This window comes from Nannobrachium achirus, assembly GCF_963921795.1.
Source record: "Nannobrachium achirus genome assembly, chromosome: 4".
NCBI classification, from domain to species: domain Eukaryota; kingdom Metazoa; phylum Chordata; class Actinopteri; order Myctophiformes; family Myctophidae; genus Nannobrachium; species Nannobrachium achirus.
This window is the reverse complement of record NC_137813.1, coordinates 52,152,713-52,170,437: the sequence shown is the minus strand read 5'-3', so window position 1 is coordinate 52,170,437 and position 17,725 is coordinate 52,152,713. Positions and strand designations below refer to the sequence as shown.

Below are 17,725 nucleotides of genomic sequence, written 5' to 3'. Positions count from 1 at the left end.
CTGAACTAGGAAGATGTGTTGAGTTCCTTATAAAGCTCATCTAAGAAACTGTCATCATGAATGATGGGACTTCCTCTTATATTGACATGCAATCAGTTCTCTGCCATTTACATTCTCTGCAGGGATGCAGCTAAAAGTCATGCTATGTAACTTTTTTTCCAATTAATTTAACAATTGTCAATTAACTGATAATCGATGATTGAGAATTGTGGAGACTGCTCTCAAGTGCTCAAGAGATGTCACACTGATTCAGTGTAGTGTTATGCGAGATTACAGAGTGAGAAGCTCAGTCATCCGTGAGACAAAAGGGGCAGCTATGTTGAGTTGGTTCAGTCAAATAAAGCTTATATTTACACTTACCTGTTAGCCCGGGAAATTAGTACAACAATCGTTCACTTTGTGATACAAGCACCAAATTTTGCACAAAGTTCCCTCTGGACCTACTTTTCCCAAAAAGCACGTTAGCCACTCAATTTATTTAAAAAAGGGTTGGGGTCCCATTGACTTTCTATACAGTAAAATAATACAAAACAAATTATCTGTTTTAAGTAGCATGTGAGGGGTCAAACTAGGGGTTTTTCATGATCCTGAATCCAATGCAAGCATTTGTTTTGCACAAAAAACATTCCTTGGGCTAAAAAAGGCCCACGAAACTATGGTTTAGTGATGAGTCATCACTTTTCACAGTAGTGTGGGCCACTGTGGGGGCTATTTTTTGCCCAAGGAATGTTTTTTGTGCAAAACAAATGCTTGCATTGGATTCAGGATCATGAAAAACCCCTAGTTTGACCCCTCATATGCTACTTGAAGCAGATTTATGTTTTTGTATTATTTTACTGTATAGAAAGTCAATGGGACCCCAACCCTTAAAAATAAAAAATGAGTGGCTAACGTGCTTTTTGGGAAAAGTATGTCCAGAGGAAACTTTGTGCAAAATCTGGTGCTTGTATCACAAACTGAACAATTCTTCCAAAAAATAGACTTAATTTCCTAGACTATGTTGTTGCATGTATTTGTAACATACTGAAGATAGCAGATCTATAAGCTCATAACAAGTTGCAGCTTGACTCGTTATGAGCTTGTAGACCTGCTATTTTTGTTGAGAGGCCCCAGCGCACAATCATCATCATGATGCCTCCTCCTGGTTGCATCGAAAGATGACTACCTTTATTCACTAACGAAAGCCAAATAAGAACTAAATAAAAACTAAGCTACGATGACTAAGACTAAATAAAACTAAATGGAATGCTATTCAAAGGACTTTATGACACAAATTTGCTGTGAAAATCAACACTGTTTTCAGGCACACCAGACTGAGGAGAGGCCATGGACAGATCGAGGACTGGGGAGAGGCCATGGTCAGATAGAGGACTAGGGAGAGGCCCTGGTCAGATCGAGGACTGGGGAGAGGCCATGGACAGATAGAGGACTAGGGAGAGGCCATGGACAGATAGAGGACTAGGGAGAGGCCATGGACAGATAGAGGACTAGGGAGAGGCCATGGACAGATAGAGGACTAGGGAGAGGCCATGGTCAGATAGAGGACTAGGGAGAGGCCATGGTCAGATAGAGGACTAGGGAGAGGCCATGGACAGATAGAGGACTAGGGAGAGGCCATGGACAGATAGAGGACTAGGGAGAGGCCATGGACAGATAGAGGACTGGGGAGAGGCCATGGACAGATAGAGGACTAGGGAGAGGCCATGGTCAGATAGAGGACTAGGGAGAGGCCATGGACAGATAGAGGACTAGGGAGAGGCCATGGACAGATAGAGGACTAGGGAGAGGCCATGGACAGATAGAGGACTAGGGAGAGGCCATGGACAGATAGAGGACTGGGGAGAGGCCATGGTCAGATAGAGGACTGGGGAGAGGCCATGGACAGATAGAGGACTAGGGAGAGGCCATGGACAGATAGAGGACTAGGGAGAGGCCATGGACAGATAGAGGACTAGGGAGAGGCCATGGACAGATAGAGGACTGGGGAGAGGCCATGGTCAGATAGAGGACTGGGGAGAGGCCATGGACAGATAGAGGACTAGGGAGAGGCCATGGACAGATAGAGGACTAGGGAGAGGCCATGGACAGATAGAGGACTAGGGAGAGGCCATGGACAGATAGAGGACTGGGGAGAGGCCATGGTCAGATAGAGGACTGGGGAGAGGCCATGGACAGATAGAGGACTAGGGAGAGGCCATGGACAGATAGAGGACTAGGGAGAGGCCATGGACAGATAGAGGACTAGGGAGAGGCCATGGACAGATAGAGGACTGGGGAGAGGCCATGGTCAGATAGAGGACTGGGGAGAGGCCATGGACAGATAGAGGACTAGGGAGAGGCCATGGACAGATAGAGGACTAGGGAGAGGCCATGGACAGATAGAGGACTAGGGAGAGGCCATGGACAGATAGAGGACTGGGGAGAGGCCATGGTCAGATAGAGGACTGGGGAGAGGCCATGGACAGATAGAGGACTAGGGAGAGGCCATGGACAGATAGAGGACTAGGGAGAGGCCATGGACAGATAGAGGACTAGGGAGAGGCCATGGACAGATAGAGGACTGGGGAGAGGCCATGGTCAGATAGAGGACTAGGGAGAGGCCCTGGTCAGATCGAGGACTGGGGAGAGGCCATGGACAGATAGAGGACTAGGTACAGAATTATTTCTCCATGGCCTGGGAACACCATGGCATTCCCCAGTCAATGTGACCATCAGGGAAATGGAAGTCTGGGATTCTCTGCTGGAAATGCTGCCTCCACAACCTGACCCTGGATAAGTGGATAAAGATGGACGGAAGGACGGACGGACGGACGGACGGACGGACGGACGGACGGACGGATGACCAATAAAGTAATAAATATATAAAAATGTTCTCTGCAATATACCTCTTTATTCAAATGAACACAAAATATTTTAACATCCATACAATTACTTGCAGAAATAAAAAGAACAAAAGGGAATAATAGAATATGTCTTTTTAGAGGGCAGTGAAATGCAGCACACTTTTTGTATTTTCATAATCTGTTAGAAGATGAAACATAACCAAGTTTTACATGAGGATCAAAGCGTTGCACTGGGTCAAATGGGTGAGAAGAAAATGAAACAATAACTTTTTTTGGACCAAAATGTATCTCCATGTTAAAGTTTGCACTAGCAATGGCAACAGCAAAACAAAAAGCAATATTATTTACAACGAAAACCAGTTGTGAGTTCTAACTCAATTTGATTATGACAAAGAAGCAGCCTATTTACACCATCAAATACATTATACTAGCCTATTTTGGTCAGCTTTAAAATAATTCACATTTTCTTTAACTCATTGTGAGGACAGTTTTTTTTTTCACTTAGTTTCAAAATCTCTGCATGTCTGAAATATGTCCAAAAATCATAACTACTTTATTTTTTCCAAACTAAAACTGCTTCATATGGAATGAAACTGAATTCTCACTTGTCTAAACTGACATGAATCAAATAAAGTTGATGATCGTTAGCCAAATAGTCTTTATAAAATAGTTAAAACTTTTGAATTTGATTGAATATTGTGTTAGACAAAAATGAAGAACAGTACAAGTGCAGTCAAAACAAAAAATAGTACAGCACAAGTACAGTCAAACACTCTGCCTAAAAAGAGCACCCCAAAAAAGCCCTTGCGATCTTAATTTCGTTGGAGGTCCTTGGTATTGAATTCATAGACATAAGACAAACTAGCAACAAAAAACCTTCAAATATCATTGCAACTATAAAACACACTATAACAGAGTAGGGGGAAAAGGTGTGTGGGGGGGTAAGGTAAGGACCACCCCCGTGATCACTTCCCGCCTGTCTATGGGAGAAGTGATAACTACTGTACCTCCGCCTCTGGCAGCTAAATGTTTTTAGGGATGGGGTCTGGGAACATGTCTGGGGTAGCATAGATAGATAGTAGCATAGATAGTATCATCATCACTGTCATCATCATCATTGCCTTGGTGACAGGTGAAGGCCTCTGAATTGTCCTTCATCATCATCAAAATAAAAACATGCTGTGATTGTTGTATTCTATTCAATAAATTAAATAGAATTCATTACATTCAACTGGCTGAGCCAGTTGGTATATAAGGACCTGGATTCCAAAACAGTCTTGTTTTGCTTGTCTCTCCTTTCTCTGCAGGAAGTAAAACAGATTTAAATTGACTATAACTGAATCGTAATTACATTTACGTTGAACATGGTCTTAGCCTGCAAGTCATCAGTTAGCATAGATGTTGTCCTGCTTATCTTCATCGCAGGGTTCAAAGGCTATGTAGTCGTCTTCATCATCAACGACAACACTCAGTGGACTCTCCACTGCTCTCCTTCCAGGGCTGAGGCGCGTAGCCACGCAGTCGACATCAGTGACATCACTCTGGCCCTCCACTGCTCTGCTTCCAGGGTTGGGATGATCTTTGGTGCTCTTCTCTGGGTCAGAATTAGCATAGACGTCATCATTCTCCTCATCAGGGTTGCAGACGTGTTGATGCATGTTGCTGGCTGCCACTGGGTCTCTGAGATGATGTGAGATCGACATGAGATGGCATTAGTTCAGCTTGATGTCCTTCATTATTTTGGGATCAACTTTGAACTTCAATCAACTTTAAATTTGGAAAAAAAGAAGGTTAATTTCAAACCCTCAGTGTACTGACGGTTTCTCATAGTCATCACTGTCATCATCAGTGCCTTGGTGACAGGTGGAGACCTCTGCCACGGGGTCTCTGAGATCGACATGAAAAGACACCCGTTAATGACCAGCACAGGAGATTCATATTCAATAGCTCCAATAGAATATAACATGATCATAAAAACAATACAATACCTAAAACATTCAGTAACCAATAAATACAGGGCAAGAATATCAGTAAAATAAAGTGCAGAGTGTAAGGGTTTTAGACATTAAGCCTTCAGTAAAATGATCTTGAAATGTTGGGATAAACTTTGAACTTCAATCAACTTTAAATTTGGAAAAAAAGAAGGTTCATTTCAAACCCTCAGTGTACTGACGGTTTCTCATAGTCATCACTGTCATCCTCGGCGTCTTGGTGACAGGTGGAGACCTCTGACACGGGGTCTCTGAGATCGAAATGAGAAGACACCCGTTAATGACCAGCACAGGAGATTCAGATTCAATAGCTCCAATACAACATGATAATAAAAAACGATAAAATACCTAAAATACACAATAAGCAATAAATACAGGTCAAGAATATCAGTCAAATAAATTGCAGAGTGTAAGGGTTATAGACATTAAGCCTTCATTAAAATGAAAAAAGAAGGTTAATTTCAAACCCTCAGTGTACTGACGGGTTCTCATAGTCATCACTGTCATCATCGGTGCCTTGGTGACAGGTGGAGACCTCTGCATTGACGTCTTCTTCATCACCACCTCTCCTCTCTGTAATGTGGGCATTCATCACACCTTAGAAGAAAGAAATAGATACATTATATCAGTGTTGGTGTCTTATGTTAAATGAAATCAACTTGATCTCATTCAATTCCTATAGCACCTAATACGCTGTAAGAAACAGTGTGTGTGTGTGTGTGTGTGTGTGTGTGTGTGTGTGTGTGTGTGTGCGTGCGTGCGTGCTGCGTGCGTGCGTGCGTGCGTGTGTGCTTGCGTGTGTTCCTAACTGTTATTGGAAAAAGTAAGAGCAGCTAATATAAGCTTTACTTAACATTGGTTTCTGTTTACTCTGCGTCCAAAAATAAAGTATTGTCACTTTATGCGGCCAGCGCCGGCCACCTCGCCTCGTCTCTTGGAGACTACCATTTAGATTATTCTTCCGGCACAGCCGGCGGAACCAGTATAAGGACTTTGGTGTGCGTAGCATTCTTGTGCATAGAATTAGTATTACTCACAGGCTAGCTGGTTAGTCTCGGCTGCAGGCTTTCTGAATTTCCTCCTCAACACCAGCCAGCAACCAATTACCAGCAGCATTAACAGGAGGAGCAGAGCTGCTACAGAACCAACCACTAGCAGACGAGAAGAAGATGCTTGAGGCCCTGAAGGGAGAGGAAGGGGGAGGAAGGAAGGAATGGAAGTTCCGGAGGGACAGGGGGACGGGAGACGAGGTATATCAATAGAGAAATAATTATTTGTATTTTGAAGACTTGAAAATGTCAGTTTGACCTGTCCTTGGCCTACTGGCTGCGTAAGTGAACAGTTTGGCACGGAAGCAGTTGGCAAGGAATCCCAGACCGACCGACCGACCGACCGACCAGCCAAGCGACACACGCACGCACGCACGCACGCACGCTCACACACACACACACACACACACACACACACACACACACACACACACATACACACTCACACTCACACTCACACTCACACACACACACACACACACACACACACACACACACACACACACTCACACACACACACACACACACACACACACACACACACACACACACACACACACACACACACTCATAGTCATACATCCACACAAACATGAGGAAAATCTTATCTCAGCCTGGTAGAGATATCTCAGCCTGGTGATTTGATATATTGTACATTTATCTTAGATTTGTGACATGACATCCACTTTTACCTGAACAGACGACACCAGCATCCTCATCGTGTCCACAATTGTGTACACCAACTCCTCTGTGGGGGCAGTCAGTTAGAGACCTTTCACTTCCTGAACAACCCAGGTTTTCCATCCAGATTGGACCAGTCCCTCTGCCAAAATATGCACCTCCAGGAGCACTCTGTGCCGTCCCACAGCTCAGCTCTCTACAAACCACCTCAGCATCTTTCAGGTCCCAGTCGTCATCACAGACTGTTCCCCAGCGGTTGTTGTGAGAGATCTCCACCCTGCCAGAGCACCGTCCACTACCACCCACCAGCCTCACCACTGGATTTGAACAGAAAGAAGCAAAGAAATAGTTTTGCACCGTTGTGATTGTTTATATATAGCCCACAATTATTTATTTGAGATGAGTGACACAACACCCACTCTTACCTGAGCAGACGACACCAGCATCCTTGCTGTGTTTACAATCATGTTTACCAAATCCTCTGTGTGGGCACTGAGTTAGAGACATTTCACTTCCTGAACAACGCACATCATCCATCCAGATTGGACCAGTCCCTTGGCCAAAAGTGGCACCTCCAGGAGCTCTCTGTGCCGTCCCACAGCTCAGCTCTCTGCAAACCACCTCAGCATCATTCAGGTCCCAGTTGTCATCACAGATTGTTCCCCAGCTGTTGTTGTGATAGACCTCCACTCTTCCAGAGCAGCGTCCACCACCACCCACCAGCCTCTCCACTAAACCTGGGCAATAAATAGTGTTACAATGTTGTGATGCTTAAACAAACATTTATCTGCTATGAGTTCCATGACATCCTCACTGCTCTTACCTGAACAGACGACACCAGCATCCTCAAGGTGAGAACAATAATGTACAATTGTGTTGTGTTGGCACTCAGTTAGATAATTTTCATTTCCTGAACAACGCACATTATCCATCCAGATTGGACCAGTCCCTCTGCCAAAATGTGCACCTCTAGGAGCTCGCTGTGCCGTCCCACAGCTCAGCTCTCTGCAAACCACCTCAGCATCATTCAGGTCCCAGTTGTCATCACAGACTGTTCCCCAGCTGTTGTTGTGATAGACCTCCACTCTTCCAGAGCACCGTCCACTACCACCCACCAGCCTCACTGGACCTGAACATGAAATAAATAGTGTTACAACTTTGTGATGTTTATACAAACATTTTTCTGCTACGAGTTCCCTGATATCCACACTTCTCTTACCTGAGCAGACGACACCAGCATCTTTCGTGTGTTTACAATCATGTACACCAAATCCACTGTGTGGGCACTGAGTTAGAGACCTTTCACTTCCTGAACAACGCACATCATCCATCCAGATTGGACCAGTCCCACGGCCAAAACGGGCACCTCCAGGAGCTCTCTGTGCCGCCCCACAGCTCAGCTCTCTGCAAACCACCTCAGCATCTTTCAGGTCCCAGTTGTTATCACAGACTGCTCCCCAGCTGTTGTTGTGATAGACCTCCACTCTTCCAGAGCACCGTCCACTATTCACAAGTTTCACCACTGAACACGAAATAAATAGTGTTACAAATTTGTGATGTTTAAACAAACATTTATCCCTGATGAGTTCCATGACATCCACACTGCTCTTACCTGAACAGACGACACCAGCATCCTCATGATGACCACATTTATGTACACCAAATCCACTGTGTGGGCACTGAGTTAGAGACATTTCACTTCCTGAACAACGCACATCATCCATCCAGATTGGACCAGTCCCTCGGCCAAAACGGGCATCTCTAGGAGCACTCAGTGCCGTCCCACAGCTCAGCTCTCTGCAAACCACCTCAGCATCTTTCAGGTCCCAGTTGTCATCACAGACTGTTCCCCAGGTGTTGTTGTGATAGACCTCCACCCTGCCAGAGCACCGTCCACTACCACCCACCAGCCTCACCACTGAACCTGGACATGAAAGGAAAAAAATCTGCAGTAGTTGTTATGAAGGATCTCCACTCTTCCAGAGCACAAGGAAGATCCAACTAATCTAATCTTGGCAACTTCTATCAAGTCAAAGATTATTGAATGAATATGGTCATAATTACTTTTTTTGAAATATACATTTAAAAAAAATCTGATAACCTTACCTGCATGTGAAGGTATATACAGGATAACAGACACTGTAGGTGGAAAAACAGACCATGACACATGAGTTACTTTCATGTTTTTCTATTGGTGTCAACATTCATTCATATCGCCAGTGAGTGACATTTTCACTCTAAAAACTGCTGGGTCAAAAACAACTCAACTTGGGTTATTTTTGATCCAACTCACGGGTCAAATAGGGACCGATGCCCAGTTTGGTTATTTTAACGCAAGAAATTTGGTTATGAATGTTGACCCATAATTTGGGTCAAATAAATAACCAAATTATTTGTTTAAAATGACCCAAGATTGTAGTCAATATAACCCAAGTTTTAGGTTGAGTGGGCTAAATGAATACAACCTACATATGCATGGTCTGGAGAATGACAATGCCAATATTATCTGACATTAACATAATATCAGAAATGTTTCAGGGTTTCTTCACAGATGATTTGTTCAAAGTTTAGTAATATCAACATAAAAGAGCATAATTAAATATATATGCAACAATGTTGATAATACTATAACCAGAATAGTTTAGAGAAGATAAACAAAATAATCTCAAAATTACCATGAGTTCTTCTCTTTCAGACCAGCTGGGGGAGGGGGCTCAACCCTAAGCTAGCAGCCAAGCACTTACGGTTAGGGTTTAGGCTCAAATACTGACAAATCAAATTCAGACATATGACAGTCAGCTTGCGGAGACAGACACATGGATATGACATATTTAGCATTTTTAGCTCCCAACAGCTTAGAAAATGTCTCTGGAAACCTAGACAAATGCTTTTCCCAGCATGCTTTGCAAACAGGTTTATGGTGCCTGTCCCCTGATTGGCCCAAAGCTAGACCACTGACCCAAGTATATGGGTTACCACTAACCCCAAAAACGGGTCACCCCCAGATAAATATTACCTAACTCGAACAACCCTGGAATTGGGTCAAAATAATGTCCCAATAACTCAAGGAAGGGTTGTGGCTCTGAGAAATGACCCCGAAATTTGACCTAACACAAATGACCCATGATTTGGGTCAAGAAATGACCCATGAGTTTTTTCGAAATATGTTGATACATACATAGATTCAGCTGGGATAATTGTAAAGCAATGTGCATTCCTGTATGGTACTGTGTCGTATCCTGTGAAACCATATCCAAATATTACCATGAAGTGAATTATTGTGTACTGTCTACAAGCTCATCAAATGTTGGTTTACAGTCAAAAGTGGAGTTGATGTGGCAGTGCCTGTATGCCTGCCTGTCTGTCTCAGTTATTCAGGCGTCAGGGTGTAACCATCATTTACATTCCCTTTGTTAATCTAAGAGCTGGGGGCCAGTAGCCCACGGAGGTGTTGGTCACCTGTTGTTTAAGACCAGTTGGTTATGCTAAATCTAGTCTCAAGGGAGATGCCAACCGAATTAACATGTCTGGAAGTATGGGCCAATAGCTGTCTCGGCTAACTCCGAAAGGGTTTAAAACTTGAGCAAAATGTTGTGTGGAGTGTCTTCTCCGCCGGACGCCGTGAGGCTGATGGTCGGCTCTGTGCTGTGGCTCCCTACATCTATACAATAAACCTGGAATCATCTCAACATCTTTGCCTGTCTGTTCCTGATTGCCTGCTACTCTGTTTCTTAACATCTCCTCTCCAAGCAACAAAGTTGAGTAAATAGGTGAACTCATAGACTCTAAGTTTACGTCAACTGTAACCCTTTTCAAAGTTAAAATCTTCTTACTAACAATTCAAGTAACATGAATGCTACAGATATAACCTCTTTTCAAACATTTCACACCTTTACTCTCTGTGGAAGTGGTTTGCAGGGCGATGCCAGCAAAATCCCCTATATCTTGGCATATAATGAGGATGTGCCTGAGCTATGTCTAAACCTTGTGAGAGACAAGTGACAATAACATTGTGAATATAATAAAATATAGAGCAAATACTGTAAGAAGTAGCTGCTTAGTTGAGACGTGGTGCTCTATACATTTTAGGCTGTTCTTTCCGCAAGCATGTTTGAGACATGCTTGAGGAAAAAACAACCTCATTAACAGTAGTTATAATCATAATCAGAGTTACTAAAGCATTATTTTTTAGCCTTTGATGGGTGCCAATCAAAAGCTGTAGATAATGCTTATTATGCCAATTAATTAATGACCAAAATGTGGTAATACAATATCACCCAACTGATGAATTTGAGCAGTCTTAAAAGGAGTACTTCACCCATGAAATGACTTATTTTCTATTGATTGACTGACTGATTGATTGGAAGCCAACCTACAGCATTGCAGCCCATGCAGGTGGGGCCTTCAGGGGGATACATCAACAGACCTAGCTATTGTACTTACTTATTTGAAAATGTTAGTTACCAGTTACCATGTAGGGTTTGCTTTTGATTATTATTACAAAAGATATACCACTACTACACTATATACATTTCGGCCATTTGAAAATTGCCGATCTACAAGCTCACAATGCGTTGCGATGGAATGCATTGTGAGCTTTCACAATATTGATACTTTTACATTAAAAGATTTGAGTAGCCTACTTTTTCCACCACTGATGTAAACTGTGTCCAGGAAGTGGAGACCCTCCATATAGGTGTAGCCTGTGACCCATACAAACCTGCTGGCTGACATCCCAGATGTGAGCATCCATCATCAGTGTGGATGTCTCTGTCCACCGAGCTATCTGGTTGCAGGGCACGATTATGTCACCATTATGACATTTTACTTGACCATTATTTGTCATTCAAATAATACCCAGGTCCCAGCCAGCAAGTACGGTCAGGACCTGGACCAATCATTGACGTCTCGTCTTGATTGGGGCCAGATCAAGTCAAACCATGCTCTGGCCTAGAATATCACCAGATTTCAACCAACATAAATCCTGCCCACGAAAACGGACGTCCTGGATTAATCAAAGAGGGTCCAATCAAGGCCAGATAAATATCATCACTAGTCAGATATGACCCAGAATATAACCTTACATGCTCATATTTCAACTAACATTACAAACAATAATAATATTCCACAAGTCCATATGACATCCTGGTAATGACGACGTCAATTCATCCCCATATGGGCTGTGATCTGGCCTAGTTCTGAACATCACTGGAGTCACAGGAGGATGTTATCATAACATCATCATTGTCGTCATTTGGCTTACAGGATAGCTATTAACGTTTTTATTTGTGTTTCTGTCCTTGAAACATTGGAACATTATGAATTATGAATCTGTTGACTTAGTTTAGGCTTCATGAACAAAAGTTGCACAGGGCAGATATGACAAATAACTTGACAGAGATATTTTTCTGTCATGAAACTGTACCTTTTCCTATGCAAACGTCTAATAAAGTCTTCAATCAATCAATCAATCAATCAATCAATCAATCAGAGATTGAAGATCTGCTATTTCCATTATTCTTGAAAATGTTTGAAGATATACAATATGATTTCTTTTTACATGGAAGTGATTATGACAATTATGCAAAAAAATAATTGTGATTGTCTCAAATAATTGCGATTAGAGGATGCTCACCCCGTCCGTCTCTGCTCAGTGCCCAGGAAGCATCGTACATTACTGGGATCTATCTTACAGCAGACAACACTGTGCTGGGCTCTGACCATGCAGTAAATATTCATACATAATGATGAACTAATGATGATTTCAATACCAGTCACTATACTATCATAAATTGACCTAGAATGTTACGAAGGAGCCCTCACTTCATTCAAATAGAAACTATAATGATCTGTAAGTGAGAAGAACACACCTAGTCATACCTTTATTTTCTATATATTAATACATACATCAATTGATAGAATAATAAAACCTGGCACTCACTCATGTACAAATACAGGATTTCTCTCCATATTAAGGGTCCCATGGTGCAGAGATACGTTGAAAGGGTCTTCTCTTTCAGTCTCCAAATGAAGGTGAAGACTAAACTAGGAAGAAGTGAGGTTTTTTATATTGTAGTGAGGTCACTTCTATAGCAACTGTGCAGGAAACCAGGTATTATTTTGAGACTTCCTCTTTATTGAGCCAGATTACAATGCAAGCCCAATTTGGGCATTATACCTACCGTAAGTGCCTATTGAGCAATGGGAGATTTGAAGCAAGCTGGATTCAGAAGCAGTCAAATAACCTTTTGACATATAATCTACTGTCATTTCAATCACTGTACAGTAGATATGTCTTAAAAACTAAATGAATACATAAATATATTGAGGAATTATGGTGGTCAAACTATCATATTGAGATGTTGAGTTGTTTGACGTTGACAGTCATCAAAAACAAACCGGGCATAATATAAAGAATCCATAGTATAATGTACGTACAGGCCAGGACTGACCTCCATGTTAAAGTGTGCAAAAGCAATGGCAACAATAAACCAAAAGCTAAATTACAACAAAAAACAATTCCTTTGGAATATTTGTGAGTTTTCTCTCAATTCACGCTATGATTGTTTAGAATAGATTATAACGTTTTCCTTAAAATGCATGCAAACTAATATCAAAAAGCAACCGATTTACATCAAAGATATTATCTAGACTATTTTCATTCGCTCGTTATAAGGACAATTCAACATCCTTTTTGCCAACATGTTTCAAAATCTACAAACCTGAACTAAAGTTCTACCTGAGGAGATCATCTCCTGATGAATTCGAGTAACTTCTCTCTTGACTTTAGTCAACATAAGGCTTTAGTCAACGTAAAATAGGCCTACTTTATGGTGTATAAAATAACACAGACTTAATAACAACAAGCCTGATTCTACTGTATCAACAAAATAACAAACATGCTTTATGTTGTATTCTATTAAATAAATGAAATACATGTATAATACATTACATTCAAGTAGTTGATATTTGAGGACATGGATTGTTTCGCATTTCTCTCCTTTCTCTAAGTAAACTAGACCAGGTCAACCTGGTTGTGCCAGACCCCCTGTCTGTCATCATCATTTATGACATCATGCCTTTTGTAGGCATGTCATCATCATGTCATCATCATATATACCCTTTATATAGAAAACCCGGACAGACCGACATTTGCTTATGTAGGCCTACCCATTTCATGGGTCTGGCAAACAGATCTGACAATTACTTGCGCCTGCAGAGCACGCAAGGACTGCTTTCGGCTGCGTATGTAATATGTATGTTGGTGTGTGTTTAAGCCCGTAGCCCAATCAGGGACCAGCATTTCTGGCAACGTCATCATTAACAGCCAATGAGGGACCAGCATTCCTGGTGATGCCAGTGGTGAGCGCACCTCATTTCGCGCTCTGCTGGCGCACAAGTAAGCAATACATGGCCTACTTGTGCACAAGGCACAAGTTGGCACCTCGACAGAGTGCAGTTCTAGTTACATTTGCGTTGAACGTGGTCTTAGCCTGCTAGTCATCAGTTAGCCTAGATTGTCCTTCTTATCTTCATCACAGGGTTCAAAGGCTATGTAATTGTTTTCTTCTTCAACAACACATAGTGGACTTTCCACTGCTCTCCTTCCAGGGTTGAGGTGTTCTTTGGTGCTGCTCTCAGGGTTCATGTCTTGGTTAACATAGATATTGTCCTGCTCATGTTCACTGCAGGGTTTCATGGGCATGTAGTCATCTACATCTTCATCACTCTGGTCCTCCACTGCTCTCCTTCCAGTGTTGGGATGATCTTTGGTGTTCTTCTCTGGGTCAGTATTAGCATAGACGGCATCATTCTCCTCATCAGGGTTGCAGACGTGTTGGTGCATGTTGCTGGCTGCCACAGGGTATCTGAGATCGACATGAGAAGACATTAGTTCAGCGTGATGTCCAAGTTAATGACCAGCACAGGAGATAGGAAGACGTTTAGCCTCCACTGTCTAAAAAAAACAACTTGAATTTCAAAAAGAAAAGATGAGACCTCATGCGGATTGACGATGATAGTTATGATGATTATTATTGTGGTATATTTCTCTTAAGACATTATTCAATTGGGATTCATTTAAAACTATCAGTGTACTGGCCCATTTTCATCGCTGTCATCATCGTTGCCTTGACATGTGTAGGCCTCTGCGTTGACGTATCATCATTTCCTCTGCCCACTGTGTTGTTGGCGTTCATCACACCTTGGAGGAAATATAACATGGTGCCACTTCTCCATTGAACTCGATGGGTACGGCCACCATGTTCTATTCGGTTATGAATTAAATAATGTTCTCGGTTTTTTACATCTTGAGACTCCCATTCATGGCAGGAGACTTAAAGGAGTAGTTCACCCCCCAAATTACTTTTTTTCTATTGATTACTCATGCCATGGAGACTTGAGTTCAATAATGTTTTTAGTTTTTTGTTGCATTCCTAAGACAATAATTTGATTACAATTAATGTTCCCCCATTGATTCCAGAATCAATGGGGGTGAATTTTACTATAATATATATATATATATTTTTCAATATCATTGAACTCAAGTCTCCATGGCGTGAGTAATCAATAGAAAAAAAGTCATTTTGGGGGTGAACTACTCCTTTAATTGGCTCAGATCTGAAACCATTTGATTTGGTGTTAGGAACGCTTTTCGGCCACATGCCTGACCCCCAGCAGAGCTCAAACCTATGACGTATCGCATGGAATGCTTAGCTCTAACCGCTACACTAGGGCGGGGGCTGCTCTAATTTCCTCCTTTTAAAAAGAATACAGCTACATCAGTACACAAATAGTACATATCAATTCGTCATCTTTCCTGTTGTTCACAACCTAAAGACAAGTTCTAATGTTGACAGGAAACCACAGAATGTGCAGTGTATAATTATAAGAGAGGGAGAACGTCTTCATTCCAGTTTTACATTCAGTCGTATCTACAGTCCAGAGTCCATGTTTATTTTTATTACTGAAATATATATATATATATATATATATATATATATATATATATATATATATATATATATACTGAAAATGCCATTATCATGAACCATTTTGAACATTGTTGCAATTGTAAAGTAGTTTGGATAAAGGCACTATAGAAGATGCACCATTTACAAATACTCACAGGCCGTGTTATCAGTATTTTTTGGTCGTTTTCTTTCTGTGTATCAGCCTAAGACCAATCAGCAGCAGTAAGAGTAGGATCACCCCTCCTAAAGTCCAAACCACTCTCATAGGGTTTAGCAAGTGTGGAACTAGGAGAGGAATACAGAACAAATCTTAATTTCCATATCATGTGTTTGGTATATTTGTGATTGTTGCTTTGGTTTGTTTCTTTTTTGAGTTATTTGGAGTGTTAACTTTTGTTACATCTTATGTTATGGAGTTGCAATGCATTAGAAATTAAATATATGACTTTGATTCTTACCTGAGCAGACGGCACCAGCATCGTCATTGTGTCCACAATTGTGTACACCAAATTCATGGGGGCAGTCAGTTAGAGACATTTCACTTCCTGAACAACGCAGGTTTTCCATCCAGATTGGACCAGTCCCTCTGCCAAAAGTGGCGCCTCCAGGAGCTCTCTGTGCCTTCCCACAGCCCAGCTCTCTGCAAACCACCTCAGCATCTTTCAGGTCCCAGCTGTCATCACAGACTGTTCCCCAGCTGTTGTTGTGAGAGATCTCCAACCTGCCTGAGCACTGTCCACTACCACCCACCAGCCTCACCACTGGATTTGGACAGAAAGAAGCATTGTGTTGGACTGTTGTGATTGTATTTAGATAGACCACAATCATTTATTTGAAATGAGTGACACAACACCCACTCTTACCTGAGCAGACGACACCAGCATCCTTGCTGTGTTTACAATCATGTTTACCAAATCCACTGTGTGGGCACTGAGTTAGAGACATTTCACTTCCTGAACAACGCACATCATCCATCCAGATTGGACCAGTCCCTCGGCCAAAATGGGCACCTCCAGGAGCACTCTGTGCCGTCCCACAGCTCAGCTCTCTGCAAACCACCTCAGCATCTTCCAGGTCCCAGTTGTCATCACAGACTGTTCCCCAGCTCTTGTGATAGATCTCCACCCTGCCAGAGCACCGTCCACCACCACCCACCAGCCTCACCAGCCTCATTGTACCTGAACAGAAAGAAGCAAAGAAATAGTGTTGCACCATTGCGATTGTTTTTATCTCCACTCTCCCAGAGCACAGAGAAGATCCTACTAATCTATAGCAGCTTCTGTCAGTCAAAAATAAATTGATTCACGTTTACAATGTCATAACATTACATCTTTTCAAAATATACCCTTTTTTCTAAACATCGTTGGTCTATTCTTACCTGAACAGACGACACCAGCATCCTCACCATGACCACAGTTATGTTTACCAAATCCACTGTGTGGGCACCGAGTTAGAGACATTTCACTTCCTGAACAACGCACATTATCCATCCATATTAGACCAGTCCCTCTGCCAAAATGGGCACCTCTAGGAGCACTAAGTGCTCTCCCACAGCTTGCAAACCACCTCAGCATCTTTCAGGTCCCAGTCGTCATCACAGACTGTTCCCCAGCTGTTCTTGTGATAGATCTCCACCCTGCCAGAGCACCGTCCACTACCACCCACCAGCCTCACTGAACCTGAACAGAAAGAAGCAAAGAAATAGTGTTGCACCATTGTGATTGTTTTTATCTCCACTCTCCCAGAGCACAGAGAAGACCCGACTAATCTATAGCAGCTTCTGTCAGTCAAAAATAAATTGATTCACGTTTACAATGTCATAACATTACATTACATTTATTTCTATTGTTATTTATTTTTAATTAAATGTATTTATTACATGATGTATTACATGATGTATTACTTGCGCCAGCAGAGTTCGCAAGTGCTGCGTTCGGCTGCGTATGTACATATGTAGCCTACGTATGTCGGTGTCTGCCCGTGTTCAAGGCCGTAGCCCAATCAGGTACCAGCATTTCTGGCAACCTCATCATTAACAGCCAATGAGGAACCAGCATTCCTAGTGATGCCAGTGGTGAGGCCAGTGGTGAGCGCACCTCATGGCGCACTCTGCTGGTGCAGTAGGCCTTACTTGGCCGCAAGTATGGCCTACTTCTGCTACTAAGTTGGCACCTCGACAGAGTGCAGTT

General features: G+C 42.4%; 1 protein-coding gene across 1 annotated transcript; it reads right to left on the bottom strand.

The window, feature by feature from the left end:
- Positions 1–4,228: 4,228 nt before the first annotated feature.
- LOC308282990 (scavenger receptor cysteine-rich domain-containing group B protein-like) lies at positions 4,229–11,298 on the bottom strand (the record flags this gene model as incomplete). The annotated part of the gene is made up of 8 exons (XM_080723377.1): positions 4,229–4,523; positions 4,662–4,730; positions 5,017–5,085; positions 5,317–5,431; positions 5,872–6,015; positions 6,990–7,301; positions 7,532–8,488; positions 11,208–11,298. 8 exons carry the CDS (start codon positions 11,296–11,298, stop codon positions 4,229–4,231), a joined length of 2,052 nt encoding a protein of 683 aa, XP_080579503.1.
- Positions 11,299–17,725: the final 6,427 nt, after the last annotated feature.